Source organism: Zootermopsis nevadensis, unplaced genomic scaffold, assembly GCF_977971745.1.
Source record: "Zootermopsis nevadensis isolate Lab colony 2312 unplaced genomic scaffold, Znev_1.0 Znev_ptg000018l, whole genome shotgun sequence".
NCBI classification, from domain to species: Eukaryota; Metazoa; Arthropoda; class Insecta; order Blattodea; family Termopsidae; genus Zootermopsis; species Zootermopsis nevadensis.
This window is the reverse complement of record NW_028259150.1, coordinates 5648474-5674000: the sequence shown is the minus strand read 5'-3', so window position 1 is coordinate 5674000 and position 25527 is coordinate 5648474. Positions and strand designations below refer to the sequence as shown.

The following is a 25527-nucleotide window of genomic DNA, read 5'->3' as shown; positions in this document are numbered from 1 at the left end:
AGCTTAACCATTGCCCTGATTATCACAAGATATCTCAAATTAAAATCATTGCAAGAAAATATTAACCAGAGTTAATAAATAATAATATTTTTTCTTCTGTCCTACTATTACTAAACCAAGTTAATTCCAGCCATGAAGAAAATGCATGTATCAGACTACAGATGACAGTAGAAGACAAATCTGCTGTACTTTCATAAGCCACTTCTATTTATACATTTTTATGCTAGAATGCATATGAATAGGGCTTTTATGCTTCTGTGGTATGTTTGATAGGTTTATGCACTATCTGCAGTGACATTTGTGTGCTGTGATTGTGAAGAAGTTAATTTTTACAAATGATGGAAAGTGATTCCAAGATAACTCAAGTTAATGATGATGATGATAATAATAATAATAATAATAAACATCATATTTGGCCAACATCCCAGGCGAACAAGACATTAGGGAACTTCAGAAAACCGCCATTCTAGGATCACACATCATTCAAAAGATGCTCACATAAAATATACAATGCCTCACGCAAAATCTGTTTAATGCATATAGCGTATTAAAAAACAAATTTATTTCAGAAATAGCTGCTGCACTATGTACCTCATGGGCAAGGTTTTTCTCAGGTACATAGAAGTAAATACCCTGTAAAATGGTGAATAGATGGAATAATAATAATCATTATAGCTATATAAACAATATTTTGTACAACATGATTATATATTCTGCATCAAAACACATCAACAATTTCATTTTTGTAGGTATATTCCAAATGTGAAATAAATACGATTTTTTTGGGTCATATTTTCAGAAAAAAATAATCAAGCAAGCAGTTAAAAGATCAGCTGCCAGTGTAAGTGGTGATGCTTGTATAAATCAAACAATGGAAGAGTCCTGAAAATGTACCTTACAGTAACTTAACTTCATGGAGCACAGTCCTTCTTGAAAAGCTATTAGTATGCTAAGCTAGTCATGAAATTCCCTGTTTTTTATGAAATCTGATGGACCAATACTGTGTTCACAAGAGGATGAACCCCAGTTACTGTCAACCACACCACAACTATCACAATGAATAGGTGAGAACTGCATTGGGTCCTAGATGCACAACTTCAATCCATAACCTGCACCAAAATAACTAATATAACTTAGTAGTGAGAATGATCATACACTGATATAGACCATAACTGCTATAAAATAAACCATTTCCTCTAAATTCCTCTTCAAAAACTGCTGCAAATCCTAGAAATGTATGACATAACTTCACCATATTCTATTAAATCAAATGAAACCTCATATAAAGTCGAATTATGATGTGTAAGGTTATGCCTTTCTCCAGGAAACATGCAAAATTTTCAAACGTGGACTCATAGCTAAATGTATTTTAAAACTACCTCAACATCTTCAATATTTAAAGAATATCTGACACTACAGGGAGGATATCTGGCAGCTACGCCATGGCACAGCCTTTCCACAGGAATCAATTGTTGGCTGATGCAAGTCAGCAGTGATGGATGACGAGGAAGCATTGTATTTCTTTGTGACATTCACGTACGGATCAATGCTGTACAAGACTTCTTTTTTGTGGAACATAACTGGTATCTTTAGTCAGTAAGGATATTTAAAAACAAGGCTACCAAAAAAAATCCAAACATTAAAGAACTCGGATAAATCTTTCATCTTGAAGTATCCCATATATCCAGAGAACTTCAATGTATAAGCCAGAATATGTTTAGAAGGTGGGAGGAATGTATCTGAGCCAATGGGGAATATTTTAAACATCTTCTGTCACACAGTTAAATAAAATTTACCATATAAAACTGCTGCCAACTAACTATCACTGCAAGTGACTGACTAGGAAAGATGGCAAGAAATGCAGTGTTCAGGCATGGTGGAAAAAAGTTTGCCATGATGTAGCCACTAAATATTCTCCCTGCACAAAAGCATTCCATTAACAACAAACAGACCCAAACATTTCAATTGTATCAATACTTCCTGGATTGGACCAAAGGATAAGAACTAATGTTAGATACTGGACATTTTGGGATCAATGTTATGACTGCATTGTGATTACAAAATGTATATCATATAATTTACATGTTCATTAAAAAATAAGGTTTATACACAGTGTTTTGTGACAAGACACTTTTTTAGGAAAGGATTAAATATATTAGCACAGTAAATTTTAATTTATGAAAAAACTTTTAACAATTTTACTTCACAAATATGCTTATAACTCAAAGCAAAATATATGTTAAACAGTTGCAAGAGTTAATTGGTATTGTGCTAATTATTCAGTATTCAACAAAGTTTTGATTTTAACAGAAAATTTTGCTGTATTACTTGTGAAAACGTACAGGTGAACAGGCACTCAAAAAAGTTTGCTGATTGTAGAATTTGTTCAGAAATATTATTTTATGCAAGATATGGATGGAAGCTTTACATTATCACATAAAATTACAGTCAAGTTACCTAAAACACTAACACAGTTTTATTTATATTAAACTTTCTACAAATGTTTTCATAACTTTGAAGGAATTATGATCAGAGTTTTGCAAGCTATTATGAGGGTTGTTCAAATGAAAAACATTCATGGCATTGCTACTGAAACAGCTGATCATATATAATCATGTGGCTTTGTATATGGCACACCAGCAGTCAACCGTAAACTGTGCAATGCAACAGATGTGTCAGACCACAGGGGAATGCTGTGACATGATTAAACCGTGTTCCAGGTTCAGAATTCATCTAACAATGATCAAGTTCTCATTCAGAGCCTTGGTGCTGAAAGTTCAAGAACCCTGATATCACCATCAAAACACAGCACTAATGTAGAACCCTCCTAGGCCTTTCTACCACCAAGATCAAGCATCCCAGGGTACTCATCATAATGCACAACAGTACACATTCCATGTGGCCCACACTGTCCAGAACATGCTGGAAGATGGTGGACCATTTCATACAGCCTAGACCTGTTGCTGTATGACTTACATATATTTGGCCCCCTGAAGAAAGTGCTATAGGATCACACACATGGGTCAGACAAAGACATCAAGGCCACAGTGGTGCAGTGGTTCAAGCATCAACTCCAGAAGTTATTTGCAAAGTGTGTCCATCTATGGTATGCCTGACTCAGTGCCCAAAAGTCAGTGTTTCAGCAGCCTCTACTCCTTTGACCACAATACTTGAATATGTTTCACTTGAAGAGGTCTTGTATAATATTGGCTCTCTTTGCTTACATGTATGGAAACAACCAATTAACACAAACATGTTGCAAATACCATATTAAATCATATGACAGTTTTTAGTAATTACAGCATTAAAAATATTTTGCCATTATAGTTTCCTTCTTTCACCTATCAGCAAACCCATAAATCTGCATGTACAAAGTGGTCTCTTAGTTATGAAATGTATTTTTTGGATAAAATTATAGACAACACAGAGAATTCCTTGCAAATGTCAGAAAATGTATATACTTTTCAACATTTTTCTTACATGTACTTCATATGGGGCATAACCATTTACTTGAAGATTTCCCTTTCCTTTAGTGTGGTCTTGAAGCTCCTTTTTAAAGCTCTGTACATAGTAATATCTAACACAAATCAGTATATGCACTGCTTCCTGATATCTCTAATCAAAAGCACTTTAACTTCAACTTCCTTGATAGACTCTGTTGCATCTTCTCAGCACATGACAGTCTGGCTGGTTAAGTTGTACCACCATGAAGTTAACCAGAGTATCCAACTATCATAGAACGCCTAGCTGGCCCAACTGCATGAAAGAAACAGAAGACAGTAAGACATTGTTTCAATATATAAAATTAGCCACTGAGTAAGAAGATGCAACATGTTAGTTGGAATCAGGATCATCTTCAGTATAATCTACATCCAAAAATCAGATCCACAGACCTTTTCTGAGCTTCAGCTCTCTCTTAATCTACAATACAGTTGCTAGTATTTCTTTGTTTTCTAGGCTTATATATCAGCATTTCATTTAGTCCCATTCTTTCTAACTTTTTTCCTCATGAAGAGTACAGGTGTCACATGGAAGTAATTGTACAGGCAAATACATTTAAAATTTTAGGACAGGCATCCATATTTTTATGACCATTAAAAACTGTATTTCTTTGACTAGGAATTCAAAGCCTATATATTAAAAAAAATATCAGCATTGCCAACACAGATTATGTTCTTGTTCCATTCTGGTTACAATGCTTAAATGAAACCTCCCTGGAAACAAAATATTATAATGCATAAGTGTGAACATGTGTACTCCTTTCCATGTTATAGATGTACTTCTGATGAACCATTTCATTCTGAAAGCAGTCTACTCAGCATAAAATTAGGAATGAAAAAAAAATTCAGCACCAAGTTGCCTGCATGTGGGGACAGACACACATGGCATACCTCTTTATCGTGAGGAAACAACCTTATATACAATTCTGTACATAAAAAAACACCTAGTATTAGAAGGGTTAAACAGGCACAAATAAAAACTCCCAGACAGCACATGATGAGATGCTATAAATGCACTTTTATGTTTCATCCACTATAATATGTTGCTATTTAACAACTTACCAAGGTTTGTTTCTGTTCCTCTTTCTGAAGTACTCTCGATGTTTGCTCTGTGTCAAATTTTACAACTGCAGCAATTACACGAGCAAGAACCTGAATAACAAATTATAGCAATGGTACTTAATAAAGGGACTGTTTCAGTCTTAAAACCAGAGACATTCATTTTTTGACGATGTTATAAAAATTGATTTCAGAATAAATAATGTCTGGTGAATGCTCAGATTGCAAGATTCTAAATCCCACCAATGGAGAATGTTACCACAGTACAATTTATTTTCCTAAAATTATCTTTAATATAATCTTCTCATGTCTGTTCTTTCCAAGTGGTTATTTTCAACTAATTTTAGACCAATATTTTGAATGTCTTTCATGTAACATACATTTCAAACTACGTATATGTCTGCCTCTTATAACCTTGTTTCAACTACTATACCAATCCTAACAGAAGTACTTCAAATTCTTCATTACATCATTTTGACCATTCTCTACTTCTATTTTCACTCCATGAACTAATCCCACGGAGCAGAATCCTTCTTGAGTAGCTAACAACTGCCCAGCTGAACAAGATATCCCATACCCTTTATGAAACTTGAAGGTCCATTATTATTACCATAAGCATATCTCTTGTCCCTCTTCTGAATTAAAATAATACAACCCTCACAGCCTAATTTTAAAGATCCAGTTTGTTACCATTACACCTGTGCCTGCTTAGATCTCTGAAGTGGTCTCCTACCTCCAGGTCTGAGACCAAATTTTGTATATATTTAACATACAAACATTATGAAGCTTCTCATTATACAGTTTTCTCCAGCCTCCTGTCACAACCTCACTCCAAGTTCCAATATTCTCTTCAGCACCCTTTTCTCAAACACCTTCAAACTGTATTCTCCCCTCATGGATAAGAGACCAAATATGACACCCACACAAAACAAGAAACAGAATTACAGTCTTGTACAGTTTAATCTTTACACTTTTAGATAGGAGATGGGAAAAGAAAAAATTCAGAAGTGACTAGCAGAATACTTTCCCCAAATTTAATCCTCTCTATGGTTTTAATCTTGAGATGAACATTGGATGAAACCTAGCATGACAATGATAAAAGCAGTATTCCTCAATAATTACAATAGTAGTTTAACTGCACTTTTTATAAATACGTAAATTATTACATTCCTTTCACTTATATATCAATTTTTCCTTATTCTAAGTAGAACAAACATCTTTGTGAATATCACAACATACTGTTTTACCTTCTGAATGTATCAATTCTGCCAAAATTTGATCAATACCTGGCAATTTATACCTTTGAAATTTTTTATCATCAATCTCAAACTCAAAAGAACTAGGTTCCACTACTAATTGCTCAGCCATATGTATTTAAATCGGCTTAACATTTCTTTCATAATATGGCCAAATATTTTCCTTGAGTCCATACTTTCATATTTATTATACATCTATTAACTAGCCAAAATATTGTTAACAGTACTCTGTTACTCAGCCTCATTCAAGACTTCCTAAACTGATTCTCACTTATTAACTGCTAGTAGTGTACTTACCATAGGCTCCTTGCCCATCATGTATTCATATAAGATATTACGTAAATACTCCAACTCTGTACAAGCATCTTCTAGTGTTGAGTGTACAGACATTCTCTTTGATGAATCTGATGTTCTTCTTAGAGATAAGAGATGACGTAATTCATTAACTTCAAGCCTGTTACAATCATCAAGGTTCACATAAAAATACCATAGAAATATTTTCAAACACTTCTAAATTATGTTAGACTTGAGGTTCTCACAGCGGTGAGTATGAAGATTTCTGTCTTCTGGGTTATTGCGCTGTGTAGTCCGGTTGATGGTTACCAACATTTCAGAGGTCATACTGCCTCCATCATCAGGACCCTGACGGAGGCAGTATGACCTCAGAAACGTTGGTAAACATCGACCAGACTACACAGCACAACAACCCAGAAGACAGGAATCTTCATACTCATCGCCCTGATGACGGAGGCAGTATGACCTCTGAAACGTTGGTTAACATCGACCAGACTACACAGCGCAATAACCCAGAAGACAGAAATCTTCACTTCTAAATTATGTTACTTCCTCAATGTCAGAGAAGAAATTTCACAATTATACAAGACAGCTGGAAACTTTATGGATTAGCTTTACAATATAACTGAGAGGAAGACAAAGAAACAGTGATGAAATAAATCTAACCTGTGCAGCCTCTTTACTTCTTTCAGCTCACTTGTCTGAGCCACCAGCTGACGATGTAATAATTCTATACTTCCTGTCCCACTTTCCACTGCTGCTACAGCTAACTGACTTGTGTTCTCCAGCTCCTGATAATGACAAGAACGCCAGTACTACTCTGCTCACAAGTTAAAATGATATACATGAAGAAAAAGATGTAGCAACTAGGAGAAAGATTTTTAAGAAATGCTGCACTAACTCCTCATCCTTAAAACTCACTTCAATGAAAATTCATTAAATGGACACTAATTTTAGTAAAGTTTGTCCCACTATACGCCATGTAGGCGTTTGGGGTGAGAGGAGGTATAGCGCCTCTCTTCCTTGACCTCGGCACTAGATGGGGGTGAGTGGTCAGCATCACGCCCCGGCCGGCTTTACCCCCGGGAAAGGACCCCGGTACCCATTGTAGAGGAGGCTGGGTGGGCCCCAGAGCCGGTCTGGACGCAGAGGCTAGAGGAAAAATCCTGCCCCCATCGGGGATCGAACCCCGGTCGTCCAGCCCGTAGCTAGTCACTATACTGACTGAGCTATCCCGGCTCTTTGGACACTAATTTTACATACCTTAAAAAGATAGTGTCCTTTTTAAACATATTTATGTATAATTAACAGTAATGAAAGGTAAATAAACTGGGGATACTGGGAACGACCTGTTCTTCAAGTGCCTGAGCACTGCGGATCCCAACTTTTCGTTGGCTTGATCTATAGACATTCGGTAGGACTCCTTGGACGAGGGATCAGCCCTTTGCAAGGCCTCTACCTGTACACAGGACAGCACAACACAGAAAAACGCAGACAAACATCCATGGCTTGAGTGGAATTCGAATCCACGGTCCCAGCGACCAAGCAACACAAGGCCCACGCCTCAGACCGCGCGGTCACTGTGGACCCCAGGTAAATAAACAGTATAGATATATGTATGTATTTACTATGGTGATGATGAATACTGTAGGTCATAATAGAGGGAAGAAATATTTTTGGGCAGAATTTTAAAAAATGGCTAATTTTCCAAGCGAAGAATGCAGCACACAATACAGCAGATGGCAAGTGGCTGCATGAAGGGCAGACAGGGCTGGAACATGTGCACAATTTGACATGTTTCTGTTGTACTAAAAATTCAATATACAATACATACCAGGAAAAGTGATATTAACCTTTGGAGTCTGTGATGTACTGCCACAAATGCATTTCAATGGGCAAATGGAACAATGATGTTCTGCTGAGGTACCAATGGTTTTACTCTGTATATATTCAAAGGATCAGAAGTTTAGTCTTCTGCTGAATTTTATTGGGGGCAGGGGGAGTCCATCTTAGTTCTATGTCAGGATAGACTTGCCCCAGCTGAGATTCAAACTAGGCACTTCTCAATTTATAAATACATATTTATTTTACAAGTAATAGTACTTACATAGCAATCAGTCCCACAGTAACTTCAGCTTTCAATATGAAAAATGTGCACTTTGGTATGCATACTGATTTTTTAAACTATTAATCTGAATTAAATATGTTATACTGCATGCATGACTATGGTGACTGAATTACAAATTAACATAATGGCACACATTACTTGAAACTTCCTTTGTTAAATGTCTGCAGTCACACATTTTAGACATGGCACAGGGCATGGTGTTTATTTTTATAGCTTTTGTCATAATCAATAAATGGCTTTCATACTACTCAGGTATTGGCAGAGAAGTGTCTAGGAATGTGTAAAAAAAATCTTATTGAAATATTCATATTTATTTATTTACCTTCTACTATGGTAAAAAAATTTATAAGCTGAATGGGTGGGTACTCACAAAAATTTCAAGTCAGGTATAAACATGTAAGATTTGAGGTTTTCACAGCGGTGAGTATGAAGATTTTCGTCTTCTGGGTTGTTGCGCTGTGTAGTCTGGTCGATGTTAACCAACGTTTCAGAGGTCATACTGCCTCCATCATCAGGGCCCTGATGATGGAGGCAGTATGACCTCTGAAACGTTGGTTAACATCGACCAGACTACACAGTGCAACAACCCAGAAGACGGAAATCTTCAGGTATAAACATGTTAAACAAAATTTTGAAGTACCCACATTATGTGTATAGAGTGTAAATGCTAATGACTTTGAATTATGTGATAATCTTAATTATTTAATACAGAATTATTAAGGTCTGATTGTAATAAAATAACCTGAGGAATAACATATACAATTACCTTAGACTGTGCTGTTTCAGTGTTTGAAACATGGGTCTGCAATAAAATATGCAAAAATTAATTAAAACAAGTGAAGGAAACTGAAAGTAAACAGAATATATAACAGATTAAACAAACAATAATGCCTAATAAATGTGAAATGAGAATATTCATGCAACTAAGACAAAACACTGTACTGTGTAACCTCAACATAACAAGAATTTATAAAATGCGGAGTAATTATAACTCTGGTAGGTATTCAAATTGGAAAATTATTGAAATTGAAATCTTCAAGATTTCTAGCTACTTATTAAGTACATCCCAATATGACACTAAATTAAAGTAAAATAATGTGTGTAAGGCAATATTTCTTCTTTGAAGTGGTTATCAAAACAATAATTTTGCCTGTTGTTTTATATGGGTGCAAAACATGGTCTCTCACTCTGAGGGAGGAACATAGATTGCAGGTGTTTGAGAATACGCCTGCAAAAATGAGGTGCATGAGAATGAGCAGGGATGAGTGTGCCCAAAAAGAAGCAAAGTGACACATGACGGAAAATGTTCAGAGAAAGTGTAAATGTTGACAGCAGTGCACATATCCAGATTTGTTAATGAAGGAGTTCATACAAGGTGAGGTGCTCTATTACATCAAGGACTGCACTATCTGAGAGCCAATTATATCCAGCATTACACAGAGAAGGACTAATCTCACAGCACAGAAATTAAAATAAAACTGTACCTTCCTCTCCCATTGCCATTCTTTGCTGAGTTCTGTCAGTTCCTCTTTATATCTTGCTTCTGCTTCTGTCAACTGTTGTTCCAGACACATATGCCATTTGTTGTCTACTTCAACTAGTTCCTGCTGGTGAGCAGCCTGCAGCTCTTCTATTCGATGTCCACAGTCACACAGCTTGGTATCCTTCACCTACATGAACATCAAATAACACAAAAATAGTTAACCACCTACACTGGCTGCAGAAGCTTTGTTATACCACAAAAGTTCATCATAATTATAATATTAGCTCTAGTTTGAATATAATACTAATTGCATTTTGGCTTGTTTACTGAAGCTATCAACTTCACAGGTTACAACTTACAAACTACAGTAAGTTATAAGTATATGAGCATGATTCAAATAAGAACTGAAAAATCATCATAAATTGTAAGAAATGCAAAACACAATAAAAAATTTAGTCATGTTGTATGTGTAAAGTATGCTGGCAACACTGCTCCATCTGCTGATGTCATCTTTGTACAGATGTGGAATACTAAATGGCACCACCCTTGCAGTCATGCATGAAGACTGAGGTGTGATCTATAATTCATCTTCTAAATCCAGAATAGAAGAAAAATGGCCAAAATGTTATCATGAAATACTGGTTCAATATGGTGAAGTGGCATGAGCAAGCAGTAAGTCTATGAGTTAGTGAATACATTTAAAACATTATTAAAAGTGCTGAATATTCTTCACTTGTCCAAGGAAATTGAATTGTGATGCCGGACAACATCACAGCCGTGGATGAGCTTGTGCAAGCAATTGAAAATCATGTGAAAGCAGCAATTCATAAAAATAAACTGTGGGGTTTAACCAGAGGCATGTGGCTACAACATGACAATACCTGTCCTCAAACTGCTGACTGCATGCTGGAAATGGTACAGGAGATTAGGTTCAAAGTGTTACCTGACCCTCCATGTTTACCAGACTTACAAAGAGTGGGTATCTAGCCACTAAAAGAAGCATCAGGATGTTACTTATCAGATAAAGAAATAAAGACAGTGGTGTGTGAATGGATGTGAGACAAAAAATTCTCTCTTGGAAAATATACTCACTGACATTGTACAGCAGAGATGTGCAGAATAAAATAAATGGGAGCTACATTGATGTGTGCCCTATATTTTGCTTGTTAGGTGATTTTAATTTCTAACTTTCATATTTCTTACTTGAATCACACAATACAATTGTTTCTTTCTTGGTTTATTTAATGACATTTAAAAACAACATAAGTAACAAGCTCCATAAAACTTATGCCTGCCAAATACACAATATTCAGAAACAAAACACTTGCTTTGGAAATTAAACTAATCTAACTCGGCATACCTTTATGCCTCCTTCATGCTGCACATGCACATGCTGGAAAGCTTCTCCTTGGGCCTCAGACATCTCATGTAATTTTTTACTAGGGTCCCAGTACTCTCTGACTTGTAGATTCTCTTCCTGCTCTCTCCTTTCTACAAACAAAAGTATTCATATCTGTAAACTTGCATAGTTACTAATATCTCTGTCTTGGAGTAGGTATACTCATATGATAAGGGAATTGTAACATTTCAAGGGTGAATGATAAATCACACACATACACATCGTAACTACTATGTGATTCAAATAAGTTTACTTCCAAAATTTAAAAACAATAATTATCATATGAACAAACATAATTTATCAAAATGCTAAAGCAGGAATTAGACTAATTAGCAAGGGAATGTTGCTAATCAAGATCACTGTTGGAAGGTCTATGTGAAAAAATGGAGAGGGAACGAGAAATAGACATGGCAATACCATAAACCTACCTTCCTTCATGAAATCATAAAATATGTTAAGTATGCTAGAAATGAACTTATATCCTTATATCAGGATGCAATAATGGTGAATGAATCAACTTCAAAAACCATGAACATTTTATATTTTGAGCTTCAAATAAGCATCATTATGTATTTTTAAAAAATATTGTTCTCCAATACTTATCAAAACTTTATACCCTCCAAGTTAAAAAGTTCATCCTTTTCTACCAGCTGCTTTTCAAAGTCATGTGCCAACTGCTTCATCTTCTGTGCATGAATATCTTCCAACTCAGCAAATTGCTTCTCTTTTTTCTGGACGTCCATGAGGGTCTTGCCCAGTTGATCTTCCTTTTCCATAAGCATCTTCTCCAAATCATGCACTCCTCTTGCGTTTTCAATCTTAGCACTTAAACGATGTTCCAGATTTGCCTTCTCTTGTAGGGTGTCTTTCAGTTGCTTTGTCAGTTCATCTATAACCAAACAACATCTCTCCTGCTCTGCCATCTCCACCTGCAGTTTTCCCATATTTTCTGTTGTGGCAGTTAATGTTTGTTCCAGATCCAGCTTTTGCTTCAAAACACTGTCCAGCTTTTCCTGCAAGTCTTTATTCTCCACATATAACTTTTCTATTTGTATCTTCTGTTCTTCTTGCTTTCCTTTCCTACTATTTTCTTCATCATTTAACTGCTGCGCTAAAATTTGTTTCTCTTGCATTAGATTTCCAAACTGTTTTTCAAGATGACTTTTTTCCATGAGAATCTTTTCAAGATTCAGCTTTATTTCCTCTGCTACTCTTCCCTCACAAATGGACTCTTGAAGCTCCTTTCTCAACTCCTCTAGCTGTTGTGTCACAAGTTCTTTTTCAGAAGTAAGGGTTTCATTTTCTGACTTCAAATTTATCAACTCTGACTGAAGACTCTGAATTTGATCGGTGAATTCTTTCTCTTGTGTAACATCACTGTTAATAATATTTTCCAGAGCAGTCTTTTCTGTTTTTAGCTGTTCACTTAATTCATAATTTTCTTTATTCTTCTTCCTTAAGCTATCAACAACAGAATTCTGCTGTTCAAACTGCTTCGCCAAAAGATCATTACTTTCTTTCACACTCCTACATTCTTCTTCTAACAATTTAGACCTCTGCAATTCCATGTTCAACTGCTCTTCTAGTTTAATATTGAGCTGCTTGATATCTTTCTCCTTTGTTTCCAACAATAATTGCTCTTCTAACCACTTTTCCTTCTCCTTATTCAAAGTAATTAATTTTGCTTCTGTTTCCAGGATCTGATTAGATTCAATATTAGATCTGGATAAAATAGTTTCCATTTCAGCTGCCATGATTTCAAGCTGTTCCTGTTTTTCTTTCAGTAGTTGACCTTGGCTAGTGTTTCCCTTGCTAATATTTTCCATTTGGGCTGAAAGGAGTTGTTCTCTCTGATCAGTTTGCTCCAATCTGAATTTCAAATCTGACAGGTCTTCCATAGCTTTAATAAGTTCTTCTTTCAAAACCGCAGCCTCAGCCGACAGCTCTATTTCTCTCTGCTGAGACTGCTCTAGTTGAGATGTTACAAGTTGAAATTGTTGCTTTTCATTCTTTAGCTCCTTCAGTAATGACTGAAATTCCATCTCAAGTTTTGTAATTTTTACTTTATCTGATTCTGATTTATTGTTCCAGGCTTCTTCCTGCAATTTCATGTTTTCAACAACCTTCAACTTTGTTTCTTGAATATCCTCAATTTGACCCTCCAGGGACTGTTTTTCATCATTGACTTTCTTTAATCCATTTGATAATTTCCCTATTTGTATCCTCAAACCTGTTACTTCATTGCTTGAATCACTTAAAGAATCAGTCAGCCTTTCTATTTTCTCATTAAGAGCATAATTTTCTTCCTTGTGTCCAGTCAAAACAGATGTTAATTCATCCACAGTTCCAGATAGCATCATTTTGTCATTAATAACAACTGTTACCTCTAATTTCAGTGATTCACACTGTTCTTCTAATTCCTTAACCTTTTCATCTAGTTTATTTTTTTCCAATTTCAAGTTCTTATAATTGTCACTGATTTTTTTCAATTTACTTTCAGCAATGTTTACATCACCTTGCAATCTTGTAATTTTATTATTGTATTTATCATGCTTTTTCTTTAATTCACTTATCTTTATATCTTTTGATTCTAATTCAATTTTGTAATCACTTGCAAGCTTTGCCAAATCTTCATTAGCTTTCTTAGTTTTAAGAGTTAGTTCCTTCTGAAGGTCAGTTACATTGTCATGTAGTTCAGATGTTTCTTGTTCTTTCTTCTCGAGAGTTTTCATCACATTCTGCAATTCATGCTGAAGTTTTTTGATTAAAGCATTATTTTCTGAAACCTCAGTTTCCAAATTTTTCTTTGACAATTTCAAATCTTCTAACATTCCTTCAAAGTTCCTTCCAGACTTAATATTTGCTTCCTGTTCACTTAACTGTTTTTCTAATACTGATAAATTATCTTTCAACTTAGAGTGAATATTAACTTTCTCCTGCAATGCCTTGCTGACAGTCTCCACTTCCTTCTTGGCCAGATTAAACACATCCATTACTTCAGACCCTATTCCACCAACTTCCTGTTTTATGCAGTTTAGGCTACAATACACATCTGTCCTCAAAGTCTGAAGAGAAAGCTTCAACTGTGCAACAGCCTTCAGGCTACCTACTAGACATGAACCAAGGTTTTCCTTCTCCTTCAAAGCTTTCATACACTCTTCTACTGCTTCATTCAACTTTAATTCAAGATTGTGAACTTTCCCTTTCAAGGATGCTATCTCAGACGATAAACTATTCAACTCTGCATCTCTGTTTTTCAAAGTAACATCCATATTTCCCATTTTATTTATCAAATCTATGTATTTCTTTTCAGCTTCACTTTTCTTTGACAACTCCACATGCAGCTGTGTCTGTACCTCTGCCAACACTTTTTGCCCCTCTTGAAGTTGCTGTTCATGCATGTCATTCAACTCCTTGATCTCTTGGTCTCGTTCTGAAAGTTTACTTTCAGCTTGCAATCTATCAGCTGATTCAAGTTCAACTTTAGATTTCAGAAACATTAATTCTTTATTATGTTCATCAGCAATTAGTTTAGAGTTGACTTCAAATTCTGCGATCACATTCTCCTTCTCTGCAAGTTTTGTTTCAGCAGCCAGTAGTTTATTCTCAAGTTCCTTCATTACCTCTTCTAGTTCAGAATTCTCTTCAGAATTACTATGGACCTTCCAAGCTGAAGATCTTTCATTCTGTATGGATTTAAGCTTCAGTTCTTTATTTGCTTGATCCTGTTCCTCAACCTGCTGTTTCAGTGTCTGAATTTCAGCTTCAAGCCCCAAGTTTATTAGTTCAAGTGAGTGCAGCTTATCAGACATTTCTGTTTCCAGGTTTATTAATTTTTGTTGCATTTCTTGTTGAAGCAATTTCACTGCCTGTGCTTTTCCTCGAGACAGCTCCTGTGGAAAAAAAACAACTTCCATTAAACATAAATAAAGTGATTTCCATAATGAGGTTCTCCATATTCTTCATACAAAATTATAAAATTGGAATATTTCCAATTAATTTGCATAACAACATAATAAAACAGCTGTGTGTAGAAGACTTGTATAATTTCACATTACCAGCCATTGTGAAAAATGAAAGAACAGAATAAAAAAAATATACTTAAACAGACTAATATCCAGAACATAATAGATAAGAAAATCAAGACTATACTTTATACTTTTTTATAAACCTCTCCATGAAGATCTTTTCCTGACTTTACCAGTCTTGATTAGTTTTTTCATATATTTTAACAGTTCTTGTCTTTCATTTTGATTTATTTTACCCCTTTACATCTTTACATCATAATTAAGTTCTGCAAATTCAACTCCTACTTCAAGAGAAAATTTTAGGTGCATGGACATTTGATATTAATTACACCACATTTCCACTGCATATACCTTGAATGATGTTTATTTAAAGATGAGATCTATATTGAGCTCTACCTTCTAATTACTATTTTCTGTGGGGATAAAGATGATTTTTATTTTTTAAAAATTCTCACCGGCTTTCTGTGTCAACATTGTACAGGGTGATTCAAAAAGGACTTTACAACTTTGAAAGTGTATAGAAATTTATTCAGAAGGCTTACAGAATCGGTTGAGGTGTCATTTTGTAGCAAAACAAATCAAGTTTTACCTCAAACAGTCATTTTGGTTCGATGTGATTGCAATTGGTGATACTGCAGACATCCCACCTGAAATCAATTTTTTGCCAAACACAATCCAGCATATCCGGTGTCACTTCTGCAACTGCGGCAGTGATTCAAGCTTTGAGCTCAGTGAGACTGGCAGGTAAGGGTGGAACATACACACGATATTTAATGAAACCCCATAAGAAAAAATCGAGAGGTGTCAAATCTGGAGAACAAGGTGGCCATGCTATCGACCCTGTTCGACCAATCCACCAACCTGGGAAACGGTTATTGAGGAAATCCCGGACTTCTGTGAGGTAGTGAGGTGGTGCGCCGTCTTGCTGGAAGTGAATGCGTCCTTTTTGGTCATCTTCGTCTAACTGTGGTATGAGAAATTTTTCGAGCCATTTTTAAATGCACTGCCGCTTGCGCTCGCGGTGACGTAATTCAGTACTACATCACAACGTGAGTCAAACTTGATTTGTTTTGCTACAAAATGACACCTCAACCGATTCTGTAAGCCTTCTGAATAAATTTCTATACACTTTCAAAGTTGTAAAGTCCTTTTTGAATCACCTGGTATTTAATCTCCATTTTGTACTAAATCATAAGCTTTCAGAAGTTTTAGGGGAGGCATTTTCCAACCATGGGCAACAATACAGATTGTTCATTTGAATTACATCTAACAATTTCATCATTATCTACAGTTTCATCTAAAAGTGCACTTTGTTCTAAATCTCTAAGTACACAACATCAAGAAGGCTTGGACATGTTGACTATGATGTCATAGCCTTTATAGAAGCTTTATTTTCTTTGCTTGGTTGGTTGGTCTCTCCTTCATTCAAGGTTACAGCTATACAAATGAAAAGTTCAGAGCCTTCATGATAGTTCCATTCAAATAGCATCTCAATATGATTGTTAGTTTTGTGACAAGAGACCATATCAGTGCAGCTTGCAGCTGAACGTATGGAATAAGGGAAACTGTAAAGTAGAACATTTAAATGACCATGTACCCTGGTCATTAATCCATGCTAAATGGTTAATCATAAGCTTCCCAGTACCTGCATGAGATTATGACGATCTTCCTCAGAATTTCCAACACCTTCTGCTGCTGGTGCAACAGCAACTGATTTCAGTTCTGTCATCTCCTTCTGCAAGCTGGTGGCTATATAATATTGATGGAAAAAATAATTCTGGTTAAGTAATATACTCAGCAACATATAACTATTACAGCTTAGTCCAGCACAGTCCAACTGGTGACCCATGGGCCACACCTGACCTGAGACCACTTGTAACCAGGTCTGCAAAATTATTTTATATTTTATCACTAGTTAGCACAAACTCAATTACTTTCTTTGTTCCAGAGGATTTTAAACAAAAACTGTGATTCTTATAAGGTCTGCTGCTTTACATACAAGTACCACATGTTACTGACTTTAAAATCCTTCAATAAAATGCATGTTCACCAGGTAAGAACTTTGTCAGATACAAGCTGTTACAGCTTCAAATTTAATATATGTAACTCTATATAATAATATGTGCACATTTCAAAAAAAATTATATTTTAGTATAGGCATTACAATGGTAATTCATCATTTATGAATTAATTATTTTTAAAAAATTTCCATGAAGGGTTTCTTGGCTATTGGGTCCAATAGCAAAACTAGACTTGGCCTAAGCAATGAAGAAACTTGGGCCACCCTGGTTTAGTCCATATATTCATTTTTGCATGGTGCTATTCATAAGTCTGTCCACGAACACTACAACAAAACAGGCCACAACTTCTTTTCCTCCCTTTCTCTAACACTTTTGTTCACAATCATCCTGCCATATATCATATGACAAAACACAACCTCAACAGTTACAAGAGCATCATAAAAGTAACCAAGTAACCATTATACTGCTTAACAAATTGTGAACAAAAATATTCTGAATATTAAATTCACTATGTTAAAAGGGGCAATATGATTAAAATAAATAAAATATGTAATATGATTTTTGAGACATTGTTACTTGGAGTGTGTGCTGATGAATGGATTATAAAAAGAATAATGCTGAAGAAACAATGTCAAAATGTTATTAATGACACAGTTTTATTTTCATGACACAACACCAACTACATTTAAGAATGAGTGTAATTTAGTGCAACTCAATATGAGTATCACATATCAAAGCATTATTCCACTTCAATTCAGACCCAACCAAGCATGATAGGCAACAATGCAGTGGCCCACAGTACTGTTTACCTTTCAACCATAAATGATATCTTGATCAGTCCTAAAAGAAGAAAACTACTGAAGATAAGTCAGGACTTCTTCGTGGACAAGAAATAGACTATCTCCACCTCATTCACACTAACGAAAGGGTTAACTAATAAAGAAAACAAAGTAATCTTTGTAATTACAGTAGCACACACAGTCTGGAAGCCAGTACAACTCAAAGAATTAAGTTTATTTGGAGGAAGTGCTTATCCCAGGGTTTAAATTGGCACATATTAAAAAAAACTGCTGCTCTACCACAACAATTCAGGAGTAGATTTATGTTTTGAACATTAAAGTATTTATAAAAGCCATAATATAATATAAATATATAACTCACCTCTTTCAAGTAATGCTTCCTTATCATGTGTTATTTGTGCTAACGAATCTCTCAAAGATTTAATCTGTTCCTCCTTTGCCTCTAATTCCCTATGGATTGCCATTTTATTTTCGGCCAAAGAAAGGGCAGCATCTTCCTCCCTTTTGTGCAATGTATCCAATTCTTCTACCAACTTCCCTACCTCCTGCTGAGCTGCAGTTAGATCCTGAGTTAATGCAGACAACTGTGCACTACTTGATGCCTGTTAATGCATTTAAAACAAAATCAAGCTTGATAAACATCTTCATTCTAAAATCTAACATCTCATACAGAATTTTCATACCATATATCTAAATATAACTTAATAAAAAACAAGAATTAGGCACTGTTATAATACATCTGTATGTCTTACATAAGCAAACAAAATACAAACAGTAATCCAGTTTTTTGTACATACTGCCCAAGCTTTGAAATCCAAACCTGACTGACCTTGCTCTTGTAAACTATTTACATCTACATCAACTGAAATATGGTATCACAAAGTCATAACCAAAAACTGTACTTGTGCAGGGACATATCCAATGAGACTTTCATTCATGTAGTCACCAGGGGTAAAAAGTCCCAAATTTCATCTAAACAAAAGTGTGAATATCTTCCTTCTCATGTTTCTTGAAACTGAAGTGCTGTGGCAATCTTCACTTACTTCTAAGTATATTCTTCTAATAAGTATTGAAACACATGCGCTCAAGTAAAGGATTCCAGTAAACACATATTTCTTCTACACATAACTGACACAGATTATTTTTTTAAACTGCAAACTGAACACTCATTGTTACTATTCATAATTCCAAGAACTCAACTTGGTAACTGTTCCTGTTCAGTGACAATTGGTTTCTTGGATGAATGAGAAAAAAAAGCAGTACATTTCTTTTTGTGTACCTTCTCAGAATAAAGAAAAACAATAAACTTCTCACACTTTTTAAATTCTCTTTATACATCAGATTTCACTGTCCCTTGATTCTGCAACACATGATCCAATTCTATTTATTTACCTTTGTATCCACTACGGTCTTTAGAAGTTGTTGATTTTCTAAACTGAGGTGAGATATACGTTCTTTATTGCGTCTGATCGATTCCTTACATTTGCTGAGTAACGTTTCAAGTTTCCAAACTTTCTCTGTAAAATAACAAATTCGTCAGTTAAATATTAGGTTTGCAAACAATAAATAATAAGGAACCAGCAAAATGAGCAGCGGTATAAAAAAATTGAAAAATCTAACAAGGCATCTGCACTCTTTACATTTTTATAAAGATGTCAGTTATGGCTACATATAAACATAATTCTGTTTTTCTGGATTTCTTGGTTTAGCAACTTGTTCAGAATCACAAACATTTTTCTTCAAAATGTATTTTTTATGGTTCAATGGCATTAATTACTTGTTCCACTGATGATAAAATTGAACTCACAATTATGCAAATCATGTTTTGTAGTATAAATAGGTATTTATATAAAGCTATGATTACTACATACATTAATCACTTCACTACTGCTGCTTCTCTCAGGGTTCTTAATATATTACCTCTTACTTTGTCCAAACTTAATTTTTTTTCACTTCAACTGACTCAAACAAATGACTGACCTACAGTAAACAAAGTACAGTCAAAATTATTTTATAATGAGCACAGTTATAACAACATCTTGACTGTTGAAAGTGAACAGAAAAGAGTTGGTTGGAAATGATGTATTTTATGAGCAATATTTCATAGTAGTTGAGAGCTTCACAAGTATAACGAGCAAATCTTTAAGCCATTATAATGAGCAGTGGCTGAACTGCAGTACAAGGGACTAAGATGTATTATTGCTTTGCCTATTTATGACATTCTCCCCCTTATCTCTTTCCACATCCCTGCCGATAGCAATTTAGAACCCTTTTAACAATATTTACACTCGACATTTACAGTGTGTTTGGTTCGATGAATTCCATTATCAGAATCTCATTTAGTTCGGTATGCTACTCATGAAGAGCACAGTGCTCGGTCCAGTGGTGTAGTGGAAATCCCGGCAGACCCTGCATGGTGGGGTGCCAAGGGTGTATGAATGCTCTCAGGTATCAGGGCAAATATAGTGTTCTAAATGGTTACTCATGGTGGGGGAGGGCAGAATGATTTCACTACACCGCTGCATCATTTGAACAGAGCATGTCGTATGCTGTAGGTGCATAAGACATTGACATTTTTGTTTTTTCCCCAATCTCTTAATACTCTCTTCTATCTCTTCCCTAATGTTATGAATTATCAGAAGACCTAGGGAGAGAAACTACCTGTCAAACAAACGAATGAAATTTTTCTGTACCGATATGAAACATTCAGCCACAATAACGGATATAACGAGTAACAGTTATAATGAGTAATTTTCCTTGGTCCCTTGAATCTCATTATAACCGAGTTTGACTGTATATCAATGCTATAATAAGAAAATACCACAGAAATATCCAAAACAGATATTTTCAAACTATTATATATTGAAATATTTCAGGTAATAAAAAGAAGAGAACTGAATATACACATTACTGGTGGTATACTAAAGGGCAGAGTTGTGGCAAAACTGTTGATAGCACAAATCTACCTATAGTAAAATCAAAACAAGATGTGGCAATACTGTTAATGGTTTAAGGTTATCCGCTAAGTATCTATTTTCTTGTGGTTATATTTCTGTTAGCATATTATACAATTTTTTTATTAGCGGATGAGGAACAAATGGTTCATTCAAACATAAGTGGAAGTGTAGTGAGTAAAAGGAAGCGTCACCATATGGTAGTGACTGAGGCAGACTGTGATGCAGTAAACATGGGGTACATACCAAAATTTGTGCAAAATTTGTAAAATGCATCACAGGATGATTATTAAAAAATAGTGAACTGTTGGGAGCCAATACACAAATAAAAAAACAACAAGAAAAGTGAATTAGCAAATATGACTGGTTCATGGTACGCAGAAATGCCTAAACACCTCTGATTAAGAAGACACAGAAGCATCCAAACAATGATGTGGAACATTTTGTAACATTTTGGGACATTATTATTATTACCATCATCATCATCACCACCACAAAATCAATTCATGAGCCAGTTCAATGCAGTAGCCGCCTTCACAGCCTATATTCCCCCACTCACATGATGGTCTCTCAAGTAATCTTTGTCCATTTGGTTTGGAGTATATTTTTTTAGATTTCATGACAATTAACACAGTTCTGTTTTTGTTTACCTTTCAGTACCAAATTTGTCTCATTAATGAGGGCTGGATCCTCTTGAGGATGTTTCATTGGCACAAGTATAGATGGCTCTCCCTCTGACAAGTCAATCAGCAGATTTTCTGAAGAATTCACTTTCTGATTGTTTGGATCAGGTTCCTCCTTACCACCATTCAGTTTTAACAGTTCTATTTTTGTGTATAAAGTGCTGATCAAATGATCTTTTTCTTCCAAGTCATTTCTTAAGGCATCTTCTAAATGAGCTTTGGCTTTCTGCTCTAATTGGCACTGTTCCTTCAACTCTGCAATTCTTCGCAATGCTTTATCCTGACTCTCCACCAAAATAGTCTGGAAAAGATGTATAACATTATTAATACAGAAGTAGGTGCCGTAAATCAGAAGAAGAGATGCCTTAAACCTTGTTCCTACAAACACCATCAGATTTCAAAGAATAACTTTTGCTGTTTTTCAATCTGATTCAAGTGCACAAGAAATCTATAAATTACACTGACCTGTATTACACAATTAAGAAAGCCTGTAAAATGCAACTTTGCTGTCTAAAGATTCATATATAAAAATTATAATTAGGAGATACAGCAACTTTACAAATAGACTACTGTTCATAGTCATACAGTGAGGTCATACTATTCCTATCTAATTAAACTATAAACCAACAAACATAAAAAAATGTTCTATAAAATCTTCTCGGACAATCAGTCACATCAACTGGTTTACTACGGTAACCAGTTGACGCGGCTGATTGCCTGAGAAGATTTTATTTATTGTACTCGCCACAAAAATCTCAAATCCTATATAAAAAAATGTTGTTTCACATCTGTAATGTTTCTTTCTCATACAGTACATACCCAAAATCATAAAAATTCTGTAGTCACATGATACATTTAACATACAGGTTTTGTACCTTTGCCTTAACATTCTCCCGATCAAGTTCTCTATAATGTCGTACCAGATCTGCATATCGTCCTTTGCACTTTGTATAGCGTGTTTGCACCTTGCGGTATGCTGCATACAGCTGTTCCTTACTGATTCTATCCAACTGGTAGCCAAGGGAATCCTCTACTTCACTTGCAGACTCTAGATCAGACTGAAAATCAAAATCAAGAAATGATGAATAGAATAAAATATTTGTGATATTTTACAATCTGCAGAGCCAAGGTAGCACTCAGATTAAAGTGACTATGTTATGAGCTAGATGAGTGAGTCTGATTCTGCCAGGGACAGACATTTTTCTTGTTGATACCATATCCAGACAAGCTCTGGGACCTACCCCAGCAGCTTTCTTCTTGAGGGTAGTGGCTGAGCATGAAGCTAACCACGTACCTCATCAATAAAATAAAGAATTTCTATAGCTATACATCAACAATCCCATACATCATCATGACACGGTGCTTAATTAATCGTTATCAACAGTGTATCACGTCTTATTCATGGTCCAGTTAACAAGCATTGCACTAGCATACCACTAAACTGTTAACCCTGGAGTTAAAGTTTGGCTGGAAGCCCTGTAATATGGAGGTTTAAATCCCCTGTTAATGTATGATAAAGGTTAAGATCAGGGTTGCCTTTTGCCTTAATCTGTTGCCATCCGTTTTTGTCTTATGTACTTCATGAATTAATTCATCTAAAAACATTTTCATTTCTTACATAAAATGAATGTGCACAGGGAATGTCACATGTCTGTCAACATCGTTCATTTCCAAACTAATAAACAGACTTCAATAATGTTTCATAATGGAGAAGACAATAAAAACTTGACTAGCAAAGTTAACTGGTGTTGTATAACTCAAAATTTGCATAAAGCCAAAATTAAACTTAATATTCCCTAATACAGCTGGTGATATAACACATTCAAATGTGCCATAATATATTATCATCATCAACACTTTCATTTGAAACAGTTTTAAATACTTGGGAATGATAACAAATCAAATTTGCATTCATGAAGAAATAAATTCTGGGAATGCTTGCTACTATGCAGTTCATAATCTTTTGTAATCCCATCTGCTTACTAAAAATGTAAACATTAAAATATAGCATTAAATGAGTATCTCCTATCTCACTCCTACTCAGTAGAAGAATTTATAAATATATGTAAGTAATAATGGTGATTGTTCTCATCATAATTATTTTGCTGTAATACTGTAGTTCCAAAAATCTGTCAAAGCTGTTATAACTATGTATTTATATTTGTACTAGAAACAAGAATTGTATTTGTGCTATGACATGTTCTACATCCTTGGCTTAGGCCTATGATGGATCTATGGAATCTAAATAAATTCTATTCTATATAACATCATAATTTTACCTGACATTTTATATGGGAGTGAAACTTGACTCCCACACTACTGGAAAAACAGACAGAGGGTGTATGAGAACAGAGAGATGAGGAGAATATTATACCTAAGACAAAAGTGATGGGAAGCTATGAGAAAATGCACAATGAGGAGTTCCATAATTTCTACTAATCACTTCTTATCAGGATGATCAGATTAATTGCATGAGATAGTGATTCAATTTGCATGAACATGTTTAAATCTCCAATAAATGACTATCAAGGTCAATAAGACATGCAAAATCATGAAAAATTTGTAAAAATACAAGTACTTCACTGGAGTATATATCTGTACTCTTGTTCATTTAATGCTGTCTCATCTGAAGAGGTTATAATTTTCAAATAAATACAGATATGACAATAATGTGTGGTGAATTGGAAAGGCTAGGAAAAGAATTTGTTTTTATTTGTATCAAAATGCGATCCTGAAAGGACTGAGGAGTTTGCTAGGAATATATTCATAATCTGAAACTGGTGACAATGATCATTTTATTTCTAGCATAAACCTATATATATGCATAAAAGAATGCAATCTTAGATATAAATAAAGAAACGATGATAACAAAGTTAAAAAGAAGCAAACAGTAACTTGAACATTTCTGTCACACCTGTAGACTATGTGAATTCAACACAGATGGTTCAAAGGTGGGAAACAGTGAAGATGCATCACTGGTCACTGAACTTGTTGAAGAATGGCGTGATCTTCCACCAGCAGAGGGTACTGGAGTAGACAGTAGAGCTTCACCATGTAAATTCACCGACTGGAATCCTTCAATCTTTAAAGGTGAATTTTTTGGTGTTTCTACAAAGTAGGAAGAAACATTTAAAAGTTTTCATTCCATCAGACACAACTTAAGATATCTAACTGCAGGAACATCCTAAAAAGACATGTTTAACACAACCGAACAGATCATGTTAAGCAGACAGGCAGTTCTATTTATAAGAAGTACATATCTATTGCTCCTCTTGGCAAGACTAATAAATTTATTTTCTTTTTGCAATTATGCATCTGCACTTCAGCCAATTTGTTATGTACAGAATCTGGTATCTTCATGTGTAATTCAATACTATTCTCTTGTTTACTTCATCTTAGGTGAACATCGATAATTACATATTAATTCCAAAAGTGAAGTTCTACACAGTAAACAGACGTCCACTCCCATTTCATGCAACATGTCAATTCTAGTTTGACTTGATCTGTACCTTCTTGCAACCCCACTTACCTTCAGTCTCATCACCAATGCTAAAATGGTCATTTGAGGTAGGTTCAACAATGGAACTACTTGACGGAGACACTACTGCCTGAACAAGAGAAAACGAATAATTATATTCCTTTGCACTGTTCGAAGAATACTAAACTTGACTCAGTATTGGGAAGTCACTATTTGCTAGTTGCAATAAACAAACCTGGGCCAGCTGCTGTACAGATGCAGAAAGCTTTAAAGGAGACTGTTTTACTTCCTCCGCTATTTTGTTTTTAAGCTTCGCAAACATATCTGTAAACGTGACAATTAATAACACGAATGTTTACGTGGACATTGTTGATTGTAATTGTGCTGCCCCCACATATCTGGTGATACATTACAGAACTTACATGCATTTGGTTATCTGTATTT

At 35.1% G+C, this 25527-nt stretch overlaps 1 protein-coding gene across 2 annotated transcripts; it reads right to left on the bottom strand.

Annotated features, from left to right (window-relative positions):
• Window positions 1-184: 184 nt before the first annotated feature.
• LOC110837373 (uncharacterized) lies at window positions 185-25527 on the bottom strand. Of its 2 annotated transcripts, XM_022079410.2 has the most exons (16): window positions 25319-25525; window positions 25135-25213; window positions 24520-24713; window positions 22481-22663; window positions 21573-21906; window positions 19361-19485; window positions 18330-18570; window positions 16793-16896; window positions 11736-15012; window positions 11081-11211; window positions 9722-9907; window positions 9004-9039; window positions 6776-6900; window positions 6113-6269; window positions 4563-4652; window positions 185-3756 (listed from the first exon to the last, which is right to left on the bottom strand). In XM_022079410.2, the coding sequence occupies exons 1-16, from the start codon at window positions 25403-25405 to the stop codon at window positions 3733-3735; spliced, it is 5373 nt and encodes a 1790-aa protein (XP_021935102.1). In that variant the 5' UTR covers window positions 25406-25525; the 3' UTR covers window positions 185-3732. The 2 variants fall into 2 exon arrangements, with proteins under 2 accessions (XP_021935102.1, XP_087207309.1); XM_087351183.1 differs by lacking the exon at window positions 9004-9039 and having other exon boundaries at window positions 25319-25527.